Source organism: Ranitomeya imitator, chromosome 3, assembly GCF_032444005.1.
Source record: "Ranitomeya imitator isolate aRanImi1 chromosome 3, aRanImi1.pri, whole genome shotgun sequence".
NCBI lineage: Eukaryota > Metazoa > Chordata > Amphibia > Anura > Dendrobatidae > Ranitomeya > Ranitomeya imitator.
Window position 1 is genome coordinate 711,890,054 of NC_091284.1, and position 17,375 is coordinate 711,907,428.

Genomic DNA, 17,375 nt, shown 5'->3' on the forward strand with positions numbered 1-17,375 from the left:
GGGTCACTTGTGGGGGGTTTCTACTGTTTAGGCACACCAGGGGCTCTGCAAACGCAACGTGACGCCCGCAGACCATTCCATCAAAGTCTGCATTTCAAAACGTCACTACTTGACTTCCGAGCCCCGACATGTGCCCAAACAGTGGTTTACCCCCACATATGGGGTATCAGCGTACTCAGGAGAAACTGGACAACAACTTTTGGGGTCCAATTTCTCCTGTAACCCTTGGGAAAATAAAAAATTCTGGGCTAAAAAATTATTTTTGAGGAAAGAAAACGTATTTATTATTTTCACTGCTCTGTGTTATAAACTTCTGTGAAGCACTTGGGGGTTCAAAGTGCTCACCTCACATCTAGATAAGTTCCTTTCGGGGTCTAGTTTCCAAAATGGGGTCACTTGTGGGGGGTTTCTACTGTTTAGGGACACCAGGGGCTCTGCAAACGCAACGTGACGCCCGCAGACCATTCCATCAAAGTCTGCATTTCAAAAGTCACTACTTCCCTTCTGAGCCCCGACATGTGCCCAAACTGTGGTTTACCCCCACATATGGGGTATCAGCGTACTCAGGAGAAACTGTACAACAACTTTTGGGGTCAAATTTCTCCTGTTACCCTTGGGAAAATAATAAATTGCAGGCTAAAAAATCATTTTAGAGAAAATAAAATTTTTATTTTATTTTCATGGCTCTGCGTTATAAACTTCTGTGAAGCACTTGGAAGTTCAAAGTCCTCACCACACATCTAGATTAGTTCCTTTGGGGGTCTAGTTTCCAAAATGGGGTCATATGTGGGGGATCTCCAATGTTTAGGCACACAGGGGCTCTCCAAACGTGACATGGTGTCCGCTAATGATTGGAGCTAATTTTCCATTTAAAAAGCCAATTGGCGTGCCTTCCCTTCCGAGCCCTGCCGTGCGCCCAAACAGTGGTTTACCCCCACATATGGGGTATCAGCGTACTCAGGACAAACTGGACAACAACATTTGCGGTCCAATTTCTCCTATTACCCTTGGCAAAATAGGAAATTCCAGGCTAAAAATCATTTTTGAGGAAAGAAAAATTATTTTTTATTTTCATGGCTCTGCATTATAAACTTCTGTGAAGCACCTGGGGGTTTAAAGTGCTCAATATGCATCTAGATAAGTTCCTTGGGGGGTCTAGTTTCCAAAATGGGGTCACTTGTGGGGGAGCTCCAATGCATAGGCACACAGGGGCTCTCCAAACGCGACATGGTGTCCGCTAACAATTGGAGCTAATTTTCCATTCAAAAAGTCAAATGGCGCGCCTTCCCTTCCGAGCCCTGCCGTGTGCCCAAACAGTGGTTTACCCCCACATATGAGGTATCGGCGTACTCGGGAGAAATTGCCCAACAAATTTTAGGATTCATTTTATCCTATTGCCCATGTGAAAATGAAAAACTGAGGCGAAAATAATTTTTTTGTGAAAAAAAAAAGTACTTTTTCATTTTTACAGATCAATTTGTGAAGCACCTGAGGGTTTAAAGTGCTCAATATGCATCTAGATAAGTTCCTTGGGGGGTCTAGTTTCCAAAATGGGGTCATTTGTGGGGGAGCTCCAATGTTTAGGCACACGGGGGCTCTCCAAACACGACATGGTGTCCGCTAACGATGGAGATAATTTTTCATTCAAAAAGTCAAATGGCGCTCCTTCCCTTCCGAACCTTACCATGTGCCCAAACAGTGGTTTACCCCCACATGTGAGGTATCGGTGTACTCATGAGAAATTGCCCAACAAATTTTAGGATCCATTTTATCCTGTTGCCCATGTGAAAATGAAAAAAATTGAGGCTAAAAGAATTTTTTTGTGAAAAAAAAAGTACTTTTTCATTTTTACGGATCAATTTGTGAAGCCCCCGGGGGTTCAAAGTTCTCACTATGCATCTAGATAAGTTCCTTGGGGCGTCTAGTTTCCAAAATGGGGTCACGTGTGGGGGAGCTCCAATTTTTAGGCACACGGGGGCTCTCCAAACGTGACATGGTGTCCGCTAAAGAGTGGAGCCAATTTTTCATTCAAAAAGTCAAATGGCGCTCCTTCCCTTCCAAGCCCTGCCGTGCGCCCAAACAGTGGTTTACCCCCACATATGAGGTATCAGCGTACTCAGGACAAATTGGACAACAACTTTCGTGGTTCAGTTTCTCCTTGTACCATTGGGAAAATAAAAAAAATGTTGCTAAAAGATAATTTTTGTGACTAAAAAGTTAAATGTTCATTTTTTCCTTCCATGTTGCTTCTGCTGCTGTGAAGCACCTGAAGGGTTAAAAAACTTCTTGAATGTGGTTTTGAGCACCTTGAGGGGTGCATTTTTTAGAATGGTGTCACTTTTGGGTATTTTCAGCCATATAGACCCCTCAAACTGACTTCAAATGTGAGGTGGTCCCTAAAAAAAATGGTTTTGTAAATTTCGTTGTAAAAATGAGAGATCGCTGGTCAAATTTTAACTCTTATAACTTCCTAGCAAAAAAAAATTTTGTTTACAAAATTGTGCTGGTGTAAAGTAGACATGTGGGAAATGTTATTTATTAACTATTTTGTGTCACATAACTCTCTGGTTTAACAGAATAAAAATTCAAAATGTGAAAATTGCGAAATTTTCAAAATTTTCGCCAAATTTCCGTTTTTATCACAAATAAACGCAGAATTTATTGACCTAAATTTACCACTAACATGAAGCCCAATATGTCACGAAAAAACAATCTCAGAACCGCTAGGATCCGTTGAAGCGTTCCTGAGTTATTACCTCATAAAGGGACACTGGTCAGAATTGCAAAAAACGGCCAGGTCATTAAGGTCAAAATAGGCTGGGTCATGAAGGGGTTAAGGTTAATAGCTTTAAAAGGTGGCTGGCCGTTGTACTGAAAGAGCTTTACCTGGGAGAAGATTTACTGTATTCCTCCCTGAAGCACTGTGAGCGGCGGCTGTCACCATGCTTCGGCACTTTGATCCAAAGCCAACTTTGCAATCCCTCACTACAGAGTCGGCTGTCAGTCAGAGTGTCGGAGTGTGCTTACACCCGCTAATCACAGTATAGTGAGCGATGACTGCAGCTGTGCCGGCATGCCTGTCTGACTGAAAGCTGGCAGCTTCTGGAAGGAAAAAAGTTTAATTTTCTCCTGGGTGACACTCTTTGGCTATGTGCACACGTTGCGGATTTTGCTGCGGATCTTGCTGCGGATCTGCAGCTGCGGATCTGCAGCTGCGGGTCCGCAGCAGTTTTCCATGAGTTTACAGTACCATGTAAACCTATGAAAAACAGAAACTGCTGTGCCCATGCTGTGGAAAAAAACACGTGGAAACGCTGCGGTTTACATTCCACAGCATGTCAATTCTTTGTGCGGATTCCGCAGCGTTTTACACCTACATCTATAGGAATCCGCAGGCGGAATCCGCACAAAATATGCATAAAATCCGCAGGTAAAACGCAGTGCCTTTTACCTGCGGATGTCTCAAATCCGCTGAGGAAAAATCTGCAGACCTCAAGAATACGTGTGCACATAGCCTTTCAGAACTGTGGCCGGGCACCTTCCAAGCGCAGTTAACCTGCAGACTAACCCTATATATACATGTTAGTAGCATTATTTGACCAGAGAGGATCCCTTTAAAAACAAACATCAGTTCATAAAATTCCAATAACTCCTCAAAAGAGGTTTTCTGAGCATCTATGGGAAGAAAAATTGATAAATTAAACTATACATTTTAAATTTAGATACCGTTTATACTTTATTAATCTCAACCATGTACGTACAGTGTAAAGTTTTGTATATGTAATGCAGATGAACGGATGCAACACAGAACGCATGAGGCAAGAACAGGGAATGAATGGTTTAACCCCTTTCCAACATGTGCCGTAATAATACGCACATGCTGGATTCCCAGTGTTTAGTGTGGGCTCCGGTTCTGAGCCTGCATCTTTCCGGGCACATGACAGCTGGTCTATACAGCTGACATGTGCCCGCAACAGCCGCGGGTGGAAACGCGATCCACCCACGGCTGGTAACTAGTTAAATTCTGCTGTCAATCTCTGACAGCGGCATATAACTCGTGCTTAGAGGAAGCACGTCACTGGCTCCGCCCATTGTTGACTCCTCACATGATCACAAGTCATTGATGGGTCGGCAGGACAACCTGTCGTCTGGAGCAGACCTCTGTGGTTGTCATTGCCAGATTGCTATGAGCGCCGCCCCGTCGTTGGCACTTGTACAAGTGAGCATTTCTGTTAGGCCGGTTTCACATGTCAGTGTCTCCGGTACGTTTAGTGACAGTTTTCTCACGTACCGAGACACTGACACACGTAGACCCATTCAAATGATTGGGTCTATACACATGTCAGCGTGTTTTGACTGACCGTGTGTCCATTTGAAAAACACGCAGACATGTCCGTTTTTACCCGGACACACGGGTTGCAAAACGTGCCACACATGTGCACACGCAGAATAATGACTTCCCCTGACGAAGCCCTCTCTTGAAGGGCGATACGCGTGGGGCTGCTCTGGTCCCTGTCCTGCTTGCTTGCCTGGCTACCCACGGACTCCGCTCTGGTCACCATTTGGGTAACCCCTTCTTCTAGTGCTCTGAGGTTTTTCCTGGCGGTTCCAGTGCTCTTTTTTTTTTTTTTTCTCCCACTGTTATTTTGGGATCCTGTTGGCTTACTGGCTTAGGGTAGATATTTTTGTCCCATGAGCCGTTCGGGCTAAATGCACTATTTGGGTGTTTACTGGCCACTTAGGATTTTGTATACATCCGCCTGGGTTGGTTAGTTTGTCCTGTGAGCTGGCCACGTATGGTCTGCATCTAGTCCTAGGGTACAGGCAGGCTTATAGCATTGGTTATCAGTATGCTTATTATGGGTTATATATATTATTGTACTCTGTATTTACTGAGTGTTATGGACAGGGCCTTGCCTTTCTGTTTTTAAGTATGTTTTATTATGTTGTGTGTCAATAAAATCTTGTGTTTTTTCCTACATTATGTTTTCATTTTTTATACGTGGTGTGCATAACTGGAGTGATACTTTTCTTTCTGCTGGTTACACGCAGAATAATGTGCACTGTCCTTTGTGTGCACGGACGGCCGCTGGGGAAGAAGCGCTATTGTAAGCCGCGGATCCCCTGCGTGTGGTGCTGAAGTTGGCTGACATTCCTTCTCCCCTGGGTTGGTTTCAAACTATAGGGGGGACCCCACGTCGGTTTTTTCTTTCATTCATTCTCCCCTGCTCGCCGGCCGAGCAGGGGAGAAGGGATGACAGCCAGCTTCAACACCACACGCAGGGGAACAGCGCTTACTGTAGAGCTTCTTCCCTGGCAGCCGTCCATGTAGTACACATGCGGCACACGGGCGACCAACAGTTGCCACATGTGTGCCACATGTAGTACACACATGGACACGGATATCTCCGGTACCGTGTTTTCCGGTAAAGGAAATATCAGGATGTGTTAAACCGGCCTTACCATGTTCGCTAAATGCTAAAACTAACCTGCTATTATGATTCTCCAGGTCATTAAGAGTTAACAGACACCAAATATTTCTAGGGTCTATTTTATTTAAGTGGTGAAAAAAAATCCAGTTGCACTATACTTTGTGTGGGAGGAGCTGCATTATACTGTGTGTGTGTGTAGGGGGGCCTTCATTATACTGTGTGTGAGGGGGGCTGCACTATACTGTGTATGTCTGCATTATACTGTGTGTGGGGGGCTTCATTATACTTTGAGGGGGCTGCATTATACTCTGAGGGACTACATTATACTGTGTGTGTATGTGGGGCTGCAGTATACTATGAGGGGGACTGCAGTATACAGTGAGGGCTGCAGCATACTCTGTGGGGGCTGCAGTATACTCAGGCTATGTGCACACGTAGGAAGTGTCCCTGTGGGTTCTCCCGCAGCGGATTTGATAAATCTGCAGGGCAAAACCGCTGCGGTTATCCCTGCAGATTTATCACGGTTTGTCTTGCGGTTTCTGCTGCGGGTTTTACTCCTGCACTTGTTTTACTATTGATGCTGCATATGCAGCATCAATAGTAATGTTAAAAATAATTAAAAAAAAAAAATGGTTGTACTCACCCTCTGACGTCCCGATCTCCTCGGGGCTGCACGCGGCGGTCCGGTTCCAAAGATGCTATGCGAGAAGGACCTTCGTGACGTCACGGTCATGTGACCGTGACGTCATCGCAGGCCCTGCTCGCATAGCAACCCTGAGACCGGATGGCCACGTGCAGCACTGAGAGGTGAGTATATCATTATTTTTTATTTTAACTCTTTTTTTTTTTTACACAAATATGGTTCCCAGGGCCTGGAGGAGAGTCTCCACCTCGGGTAGCAACCGCACATTATCCGCTTACTTCCCGCATGGTGGGCATAGCCCCATGCGGGAAGTAAGTGGATCAATGCATTTCTATGTGTGGAGAATCGCTGCGATTCTGCACAAAAGAAGTGACATGCTGCGGATTGTAAACCGCTGCGTTTCTGCGCGTTTTTTCCCGCAGCATATGCACAGCGGTTTGCGGTTTCCCATAGGTTTACATGTTTACTGTAAACGCAATGGAAACTGCTGCAGACCCGCAGCATCAAAATCGCTGCGGTTCCGCGGTAAAAACCGCAACGTGTGCACATAGCCGAGGGGGTTTGATTATACTCTGAGAGGGCTGCAGTATACACTGAGGGGGGCTGCAGTAAGATCTGAGGAGGGCTGCAGTGTACTCTGAGTGATGCTGCATTATACTCTGAGGGTGCTGCATTATACTGTGTGTGTGGGGCTCCATTATACTCTGAGGGGGGCTGCATTATACTCTGAGGAGGGCTGCAGTATATTCTGAGGAATCTGCAGTATACTCTGAGGGGGCTGCATTATATATCTGAGGGGGGCTGCCTTATACTCTATCAAGGACAATGGGGAGTGCATTATACTATATGTAATATATGCAGTATTTCGAGGACTTTGTCCCCATCATTCTTCCTCAGCCACTGTAAAGAAACTCGGGAACAAGTGTCAAATGACTTCAATATTTTCAATCACTCTTGTTTAACGGCCTGAACTCAGCGCATGTAAATGCAACCAAAATGTTTCTGCGTGATGCTGCAATATGTGAGCATTTGGGGTCCCACTTTAAACTTTTGCCCAGAGCCCCACTTTGTTTAAAACCGGACCTGGTCATGTCACACAGGGACTCTTCAGGGGTGCCATCGCTTTCCCTTACATATACAGAGGGGGCCTTTGTCACTATGATGATAGACCCTAGAAGGTGAATATAGCAGCAGTAGAGAAGCACCATAATCGTAATGATCCCTGGATGCCCAAACTGCATGGTAAGGTCATTATCTCACAAAGCCAAGTAAGTGCCTCAAGGGGATGTGGACTGACCCTAGGATGTCCGTGTTAGGCCACGTTCACACGTTCAGTATTTGGTTAGGATTTTACATCAGTATTTGCAAGCCAAAACCAGGAGTGGGTGATAAATGCAGAAGTGGTGCATATGTTTCTATTATACTTTTCCTCTGTTCCACTCCTGGTTTTGGCTTACAAATACTGAGGTTAAATTCTGACCAAATACTGAACTTGTGAACGTGGCTTTAATGTTATTTAAAGTTCTTTCTGAACATTATTTTTCTTTGCTGATTAGTTACAAAGACTTCATTCAAACCACATTAGCTAGACGCCCAGATGATGACTATCTTCCTGCTCTATGTTTGGAGTCTTTAATTAAAAGAAAAAACACCCATTGCGATTTCTCTAGCCAGACTATACAGCCTATGGTTTTACGTTAACATTTGTAAGTTCACAAATATTGATTATTTTTGTCTACTGAAGGAAATTACATAACTGTGCCCATGTCTTTCCAAACTTTATCCTGAACCTCTAATAGATAATGAAGAGGCCACAGGCAGAGTATAATTATAATGTTAATCTTTTGTCAGTTTGCTGAACAAATATAGAAAAAAAAAGCTTTTATTAGAAGTGACCATACGGAGAAGGAAAATCACAAACTGTCTGACCTGACATAAAACATAATTTGTATGTAATATCAGTTTGTTGCTCTACTTACAGAATTCTTAATTTACTAACCACATTACAGTAAAGAATACATTGTTAATTATTTATTATAAACTCTAGTTGCACCATGTTCATGTAAGAATTAAATTTTCTCAATTTTAGAACCATTGCCTGTATTTAGAGATGAATTAATTCAATGCAAATTGAATTAGTGTTGAATTTTTAGGAATTCACTGTGACTGGCAAATTTGAACAATTCGCAATGCACTTTGCGCGAATTGCCAAAATTTCCACCGTCATTTTACACATTATAGAAGATTGCATCAGCCAGAGAAAGATCTTTGGCATTCTCGATCAAGCTTCCCCATAATGGAATGCAGCTATTACGTCACATGGTATAGCACAGCCAATCGGGAGGAATTGTTATAGACTGTATAAAAGCAGAAACAAAGAATGCAGCAGTCATTTTGTAATGAATCTGGATAGTGCGAGGACATCACAGCTCACTCATAGAGATAGGAAGAGAACGCTAAAAATACGGAAGAAACTGGATAGTGTGTGTGACAGCAATACAGATATACAGGCATGGCCATAAGTGTTAGCACCCTTGTAATTGTACCAGAAAATGAAGTATCAGAAAATGAAGTATTTCTTCCAGAGCATTATTGCAATTACACATGTTTTGTTATACACATGTTTATTTCCTTTGTGTGTAGTGGAGCAACACAAAAACAGACAGCAAAGGCAAATTGAACACAATTTCACACAAACTCACAAAAAAGGGCCGGACAAAATTATTGGCACCTTTCCAAAATTGTGGGTAAACAACTTTGTTTCAAGTGTGTGATGCTTGTTCAAACTCACCTGTGGCAAGTAACAGGTGTGGGCAATATGAAAATCATACCTGAAACCAGATAAAAAGAGAAGTTGACTCAATCTTTGCATTATGTGTCTGTGTGCCACACTAAGCATTGAGAACTGAAAGAGAAAAAGAGAACTGTCTGAAGACTTGAAAACTAATATTTTTGAAAAATATCAACAATCTCAAGGTTAAAAGTCAATCTGCAGACATCTTGATGTTCCTTTGTACGCAGTGCACAACATAATCAAGAAGTTTACAACCCATGGCACTGTAGCTAATTTCCTTGGATCTGGACGGCAGAGAAAATTTGATGAAAGGTTGCAACGCAGGATAGTCAATCAAGTTCCAAAGAAATTCAAGCTGTCCTGCAGGCTCAGGGTGCATCAGTATCATCGTGAACTATCCGTCAACATTTGAATGAGATGAAATGCTATGGCAGGATACCCCGGAAGACCCCACTGTTCACACAGAGACATAAAAAAGTTAGACTGCAGACTGTATGTAAGCCAAAATCCTTCCGGGAAAGCGTCTTGTGGACAGATGAGAACAATATAGAGCTATTTGGTAAAGCACATTATTCTACTGTTTACTCAAAATTGAATTCGGCCTTCAAAGAAAAGAACACAGCCCTTTCAGTGAAATATGGTGGAGGTTCAAAGATGTTTTGTGGTTGTCTTGCTGCTTCTGGCACTAGGTGCCTTGATTGCAAGGCATCATGAAATTTGAAGATTAACAATGGATTTTGGATCATAATGTATTGCCCAGTGTCACATAGTTGGTTGAGTCCTACTGTAGGTCATGGGTCTTTCAGAGGACAATGACTTCAAACATACGACAAGAAGCACCCAGAATTGGATGGAAATAAAGGGATGGAGAGTTCTGAAAAGGGGCCAGCAATGTGTCTGGATCTAAATCCCATTGAACACCTGTGGAGAGATCTCAAAATTGCTGTTGGGAGAAGAAACCTTCAAATAAGGGATACCTTGAGCAGTTTGCAAAAGAGTGGTCCAAAATTCCAGTTGAGAGATGTAAGAAGCTTGTTGATGGTTATAGGAAGCGATTGATTGCAGTTAGTTATTCCAAAGGGTGTGTAAGCAAATATTAAGTTGAAGGTGCCAACAATTTAGTCCAGATTATTTTGGAGGTTTTGTAAGAAATTCTGTCCGATTTGTCTATATTGGATCAAAACAAAAAAACTGAAAAAAAGGCAAAGGAAATAAGCACATGTATAACAAAACATGTGTAATTGCAATACTTTTCTGGGAGAAATACTTCATTTTCTGGAACAATTTTTAAAGGTACCAACACCGTTGGCCATGGCTGTGCCATACATTTTTTTTTTCAGGAGAATTTGAGGCTTTGCAGTACTTCTTGATTTGTGGCATTTCCTGAGACAAGCTTGCAAATTTTATTTCCAAAGATTTGCTCATCCCTATTTGTACTGATTTTCCTACATTTGGCTACATTTACACATACTGTATATGTGAATAGTAACATCCAAGAGAAATGGACCGATTTTATTTTCCCCTGGTGTCACCTTGGTTTTAGCCATGGACTTTTAGCAATGTACCAGTTAATCAGGGCTAAAACTTAAAGAAAGATTGAAGTGCACAGTATCTTTTTTGGGCACCGGTGCTCAGGAAGGATATAATGGAACTAGAGAGAGTACAAAGGAGGGCAACAAAATTAATAAAGGGGATGGGAGAACTACAATACCCAGATAGATTAGCGAAATTAGGATTATTTAGTCTAGAAAAAAGACGACTGAGGGGCGATCTAATAACCATGTATAAGTATATAAGGGGACAATACAAATATCTCGCTGAGGATCTGTTTATACCAAGGAAGGTGACGGGCACAAGGGGGCATTCTTTGCGTCTGGAGGAGAGAAGGTTTTTCCACCAACATAGAAGAGGATTCTTTACTGTTAGGGCAGTGAGAATCTGGAATTGCTTGCCTGAGGAGGTGGTGATGGCGAACTCAGTCGAGGGGTTCAAGAGAGGCCTGGATGTCTTCCTGGAGCAGAACAATATTGTATCATACAATTAGGTTCTGTAGAAGGACGTAGATCTGGGGATTTATTATGATGGAATATAGGCTGAACTGGATGGACAAATGTCTTTTTTCGGCCTTACTAACTATGTTACTATGTTACTATGTTTTCTGTGCTTCATCTGTTTATATAGATCCCCATAGACTTTATGGCCAAGTCTGCTCCCCAAAATGGATGAGTCTCATGGACTGGAGACACAGATCTGTTTTTAAAATGAATATGTGCATGGCTCAGTGAACTTCTATGGGTTAGTGTACTGTCCAAAAAAATAATTGACAGCTTTAGGATGTGTGACAAGGATGTGTGAATGTGGCCTTTTGGTCCGTTTACTGGGCCTGGACTATGGCTGAAACCAGCAGCAAAATGGTGATCAACATGTTTTGCCAATGACACCAGCTAAAAGCACTTTTTTTGTTAATGGACTATGAAGTGTTGTTTCTCTGCATAACTGCAGGGCTCTTATCAGTAAAAGTGCTCTAGATTATGTCATTTGCAAACTGCGAGGATCAGCAGTTTTTAGGCAATATCTCAGAAACAACATAGCGGCAATATGTGAGTGCAGCCATGTGTCAGAGTATTACCTTGCCAGTTTCAAGCATGCCTGGGGGCTGTTATTGGGGGTGTTCATACCTCATTGTAGGAATGCCTTGAGAGTCTCACATATATACTAGATGACAGTAGGCATAGGACTGTGATTTTGGTTGACAAACATAAAGGAAAAGGATGATCAACCAAGATTTTTTTCAGTTTTATGCTGAACAGGTTGAAGAGGTTTTCTAGGTGTTTAAAATAAATCCTGAAAGGATCCAGCCCCAGTTAAAAAGTAATAAAAGAATGATACTCTCCCTCCCCGATATGCTGTAGGCTTCATTCCCGTTGGTTTGTGCTTCCTGGTCACGTCCTAGAAACACTGTAAATGGCCAGAATTGCTCTTTACAGCCAATCACTGGCATCACTGTAACTCACCTCAACTAAGGAATGGCCATTTCCAGCATATTGAAGATGAAAGTGCAAAAATGGGGATTAATTTCTTAAATTATTTTGAACCGGTTTGAGCACTTTCCCCTAGCCACCAGTCATGAAAGACAGATGTACACAGAAGCAACATTAATGGCATACACAGAAGCAACATTAATGGCATTTGTGTGCCATTCTTTTCTGCTGACCAATTCAACTTGATTAGGCAAGTTTGGTCCACAAATCGGGCCAAAGTAGGACAGGTCCCATATGGTTTGAAAAAAAAAAATGTGAATAGCCCCATAGAATGAACCAGAGGAATGGGAAATACTCTGTTTACTTAAACTCAGCTCCCTGGTTCTGATGTCCTCCTGTAGACCGGACGCTGATGTTTAATAATCATTTCAAACATGAATGATATTTAATGTCATAAACAATATTTTTTGTATTGTTTTAGTTATCCTAACTGATGAAGAAGTCCAACGGAAGAGGGACATGATAATGAAACGTAAAAATGAGGAGGCGCTGCGTGAATCACAAAGACCTAATATGGCAGAGGAACAACAAAAAGTTATTGATATTCTTTTGGAAGCACATCGCAAGACTTTTGATGAAACATACTCAGATTTTTCTCAGTTCCGGGTAAGTACCGTATTTTGTACTATTGCAATCTGCCTGGTCATCCATGTCCTTCTGTAAGGTTTGTTGTTTTGCACAGCTATATAATTATACAATAGTGTATTATATAATAATCCTCCAAGAGAACATGTAATATGGGAATTAAAAAGATTCTCACTATTTAAGTCAAACATCCTGTTTTCCGATCATTCTTGATCACTATTATTTTCTATGACTCATACTCATTTACCAGCATAGGTAGGGCTACCAGTGACTCACATGGATACAAAGCTCCACATGCCAAAGCTTTTTTTTTTTTTTTTAAAAAAAAGAAAAATACACACAATTTTTTTTGCTTTTGAACACTACTTTGTCAGCTAAACCTTGATTCTCTTGAAATGTTGACTTTTTTTGGGTGTATGATGGGCGGTCACGTGGCTGTACGTGGACGCCGTTCCAATGGTGTTGGCACCGTCTCTCCCGAGGCTCGCGAGACATAACAATCCCAATCAGCAGCCACTTCACTGCCTTCTCCTCAAGACATAACTGACATCCTGAGGAAGTCTGATTTATTCAAAGTAGGGGACAGTGAAGTGGCTGCTGACTGGCTGCAGGGATCACAAGACATCATAATGTAACACATATCCCAGGATAGCCAGTGCCAACACCACTGGAGCAGCAGCACAAGGTGAGAGTATAAGTGTTAATATTTTACTTGGGAGAACTGCAGTGATTGAGAAGGGGATGCCCAAGTAGTTGACAAGCCCTTTAAGCCATGGCTGATACGTAGAACATGGAGGAGATCTGCCAAGTGTCCCACATTCCTGGCTCAGTTTTAATCTGCTTTCTCTAAAATATCACACCATTTCAGAGTAGAACATACCGGTAGATGTTTATAACCACTGGATCATTGCTTGTTTCTTGCGGTCTGTGGTTTGGGCAGCATAAAACTTGTGACAGGTTCTCCCCTAATGTGCGCCCCACAGTAAGGGCAGCATATTACAGATTCAGGTCTGCACTTCTAGTAGGCAAAATATATTCTTCAATTTTCTTCAACGAGCGCTGAAAGAATGCCCCAGACACAGTCCATTTTATTTATGAGGAGTGCGCTCCTCCTGCCTCCCTGCCCCTCTATGCAGAGATTGATAGGCTGCTCCGTTCTACATGTACAACTACAGGACTGAGAGGCGTGGTGAGCGCATGGACTCCTAATGCGTACTAGACATGGCATGAATCTAAACATTTAGGGGGTTATAGTCATCAAAGACTTTCAACCAGATGTCTGGCGTATAAACTTTTCTGAAAAATGGACATCACTTAGCAGAAGGTGAGGCTGTAAATTTAAACCTAACCGTGGGTTAAATTACTTGTATATGACATATGTTTCCGATTCAGGCACATGCAGACCCAAAAGATAGGACAAATTTATTAGTAGGCATCCTTTTATTCAAGACTGGTGTAGAAATGTTTGTCAGGGGAGCATTTGGAGGCCCTCTGTCACGAGGCAGAAATAGGAAAACAGGAGAGAAGGAATCTGGGCCCGTGAACTGCCCCTCAGGCTAGGGGAAGCCCTGCCTTTCCTTAACTTGGAGGTACCCTTGAAGGTAGGGAGGCCCAAGTTACTGACCTGTCCCTGTCTCCTGTTAAACCCTGAACTAAACCCCCAACCCCCACCTGAGGGGGTGAACAGTGTAAACAGCACCACAAAGCAAATTAACAGGAAAAAACAATATAAGAGTGAGGGGAACACGATACCAAAAGGTGAATGCACAAATTACAAAGTAACAAACTCCGAAGTTAGCTTGTGCACGCCGCTGCAGACTCCACAACATAGATAGTTCAGCAACTGAGCTCCAAACACCAGACTTGGCTGAGACTAGGGAGCTGCTACTGCAAGGTTGGTCTCCTGAAAGGAACTGTTTAACCAACAGTCAGCTGAAGCACCAGGTGACCTTATAAAGGATGGTGGGAGTGGTCACAAACATCAGCTGACCAGCATCAATGCAATGCAATAACACCAGCGGCCACCGGGGGAGGGGGTGAACTGCATTAACCCCCAATGACCAGATCTGCCACAGATCCAAACATGGATCGTGACAGTACCCCCCTTTCAATGAGTGGCCTCTGGACACTCAACATCAGACCTCACCAGACCTACCTACAGTGAGGGCGCCTCGATCCACCAGAGTTCACCTCGTCAGGCACCTGACTCTCAGGTTTATGGCAAACGCGAACTGATGAAAATGCCACCAACAAAGGCGCCACAAAACTCCAGAGGGCTGACCTGGGAAATGAGTTGTGTACATGCATAACTGGGGGTAACTCCAACTGAAAAGTCCCCGGGCTGAGAATGGCCAACACCCGATATGGCCCAATCACCCTGGATCTCCAGATCCCAGTTGCACACTTCCACCTGATGTTTTTGGTGGACACCCATATGTACTCATTCACCCACAGGTCCAGACCTGAAAGTTTATTTCCATGCAAACGTTTGCCACAGGACGGAGAATTCTTTGTGGAATTGACAACAGAGGCGTCCCCCTGTGTTACTACACTCACACCCCCACAATGCTCCGAGGGAATCACCACCCTCATCTGACCCCTCCTCCTAAGAGGTCTCTGACCCACCGGGTAAACCTGTAGTGAGGGTAAAGTCTTACCCTTAGTCCCTGGCAGCACCTCTGTTGCCCCCACTGAAACGGAAGGGGTTGGTTATAATGTCACGAGGCAGAAATAGGAAAACAGGAGGTGAGGAATCTGGGCCCCTGAACTGCTCCTCAGGCTAGGAGAAGCCCTGTCTTTCCTTAACTTGGGAGTACCCTTGAAGGTAGGGAGGCCCAAGTCACCGACCTGTCCCTGTCTCCTGTTAAACCCTGAACTAAACCCCCAACCCCCACCCAAGGGGGTGAACAGTGTAAACAGCACCACAAAGCAAATAAACAGGAAAAAACAATATAAAGGCCCCGTCACACATAGCGACGCTTAAGCGATCCCGACAACGATACGACCTGTCAGGGATCGTTGCTGCGTCGCTATGTGGTCGCTGGTGAGATGTCACACAGTGCGATCTCTCCAACGACGCAGCAGCGATGCGGCGACCTGTAGCGACCTGTAGAACGATGCTATTTCATGATGATTCAATGGGACGTCCTGTCAACGAGGTCGTTGGTAAGGTGTCAAACACAGCGATGTGTGCTACCCAGCCGGACCTCAACGATCAAAAAATCTCGCTATGTGTGACGGGGGCTTAAGAGTGAGGGGAACACGATACCAAAAGGTGAATGCACAAATTACAAAGTAGCAAACTCAGAACTTAGCTTGTGCACGCCGCTGCAGACTCCACAACATAGATAGTTCAGCAACTGAGCTCCAAACACCAGACTTGGCTGACACCAGGGAGCTGCTACTGCGAGGTTGGTCTCCTGAAAGGAACTGTATAACCAACAGTCAGCTGAAGCACTAGGTGACCTTATAAAGGATGGTGGAAGTGGTCCCAAACATCAGCTGACCCAGCAGCAATGCAATGCAATAACACCAGCGGCCACCGGGGGGTGGGGGGATCTGCATTAACCCCCAATGACCAGATCTGCCACAGATCCAAACATGGATCGTGACACCCTCCTACACATTAGATGATATGTCAATCCCATTGGTGTGTTTCGCCAACTTTTGTCTAATGTGTATGGGGTCCTTAAGTCTTGTAATGCAGAGTTTGGAATTTTTGGATGTAATAAAGCATCTGACCTTTGACAGAATTTGCTAGGACACCTATTAATAAATTAATGAAAGAATAGTGAATGTAAATTCGTTTGGCGTTATTTGGCGGACTTCTAATCCTTCCAAGGCTGAAGAGCAGCAAGAATTCCTTTTCTGATGTTGTGACAGATGCCATCTTTATTCTTTCCGTAATGTAGACCTCCGCCTTAGTGTCCCAGAGCACCAAACTACCAAACGTTCAGCTGTTTTGGCCCTTTAAATGCCTTTTAAAGCTTTCTTAAAAATCTGGAGGGGGGGGGGGGTTCCTTGCCTGTCACTGGCGCAGAGCAGAGTTTACAGAGCAGAGTCCTGAAGGAGGAGTCTGACTTTCTATGCAAATAGATTGGACAAAACACAAAGAGACAAAACAAAACATAAGACTGGACTCTCTCTGCTTGTTGGCTATCAGATTCTTGTGATTTGCTCTTCCATTGTGTGTGAGCACTTCACTGGAGTTCAGCAGAAACTGGTCAGGACAATTACAGTATTATTTCTGGATCTACGGTTATTCGAGGGGGGATTGTGGGTGCTGCTACTGGGGATGTCATTCTTTTTAATGGTACTTTTCGATGTTCTGTGACCACACATTACTTCCATGGAAAGCTGTAAATCATATTGAGCAAGTAACCAGCAGCCCTAGAAATGGATGACTCACAGTTCAAGGGAAACAATTGCAGCATAGGTGGAAATGTATATGTACAACTAATTTTATTAATTACGGTATATTCACTACTCCAAAAAGGCAGACGATAGTCTGGTAATAATATTATCGGTCATATGACATTACATATGACGTGAGCTGTTTACCTTTCAGATCCACTAGTATTAGCAGAATGATGTACAGATATATATGGGTCTATTGTCAGTGTAATAGAAATAGATGGAAAAATCGTAACCACATCTCATTCACAATTTAAAAGGGCAGTCCCATCCTGATGCTGAAAGTTTATCAACTCTTAAAGGGAACCTGTCACCGCCAAAATCAAAGATGAGCTAATCCCACCGGCATCAGGGGCTTATCTACAGCATTCTGTAATGCTGTAGATAAGCCCCTGATGTATCGTGAAAGATGAGAAAAAGAGGTTAGATTATACTCACCTGGGGGGCGGTCCGATCCGATGGGCGTC

At 43.4% G+C, this 17,375-nt stretch overlaps 1 protein-coding gene across 4 annotated transcripts in view; it reads left to right on the forward strand.

Moving 5' to 3' along the window:
- The window catches only part of VDR (vitamin D receptor), a 234,675-nt gene that overhangs the window by 183,700 nt on the left and 33,600 nt on the right, over positions 1-17,375 (forward strand). For all 4 annotated transcript variants that reach the window (XM_069758679.1, XM_069758681.1, XM_069758680.1 and 1 more), the window contains one exon: positions 12,332-12,516. In XM_069758679.1, the coding sequence (XP_069614780.1) occupies positions 12,332-12,516 (185 nt within the window). The remainder of the gene's footprint in view (positions 1-12,331; positions 12,517-17,375) is intronic.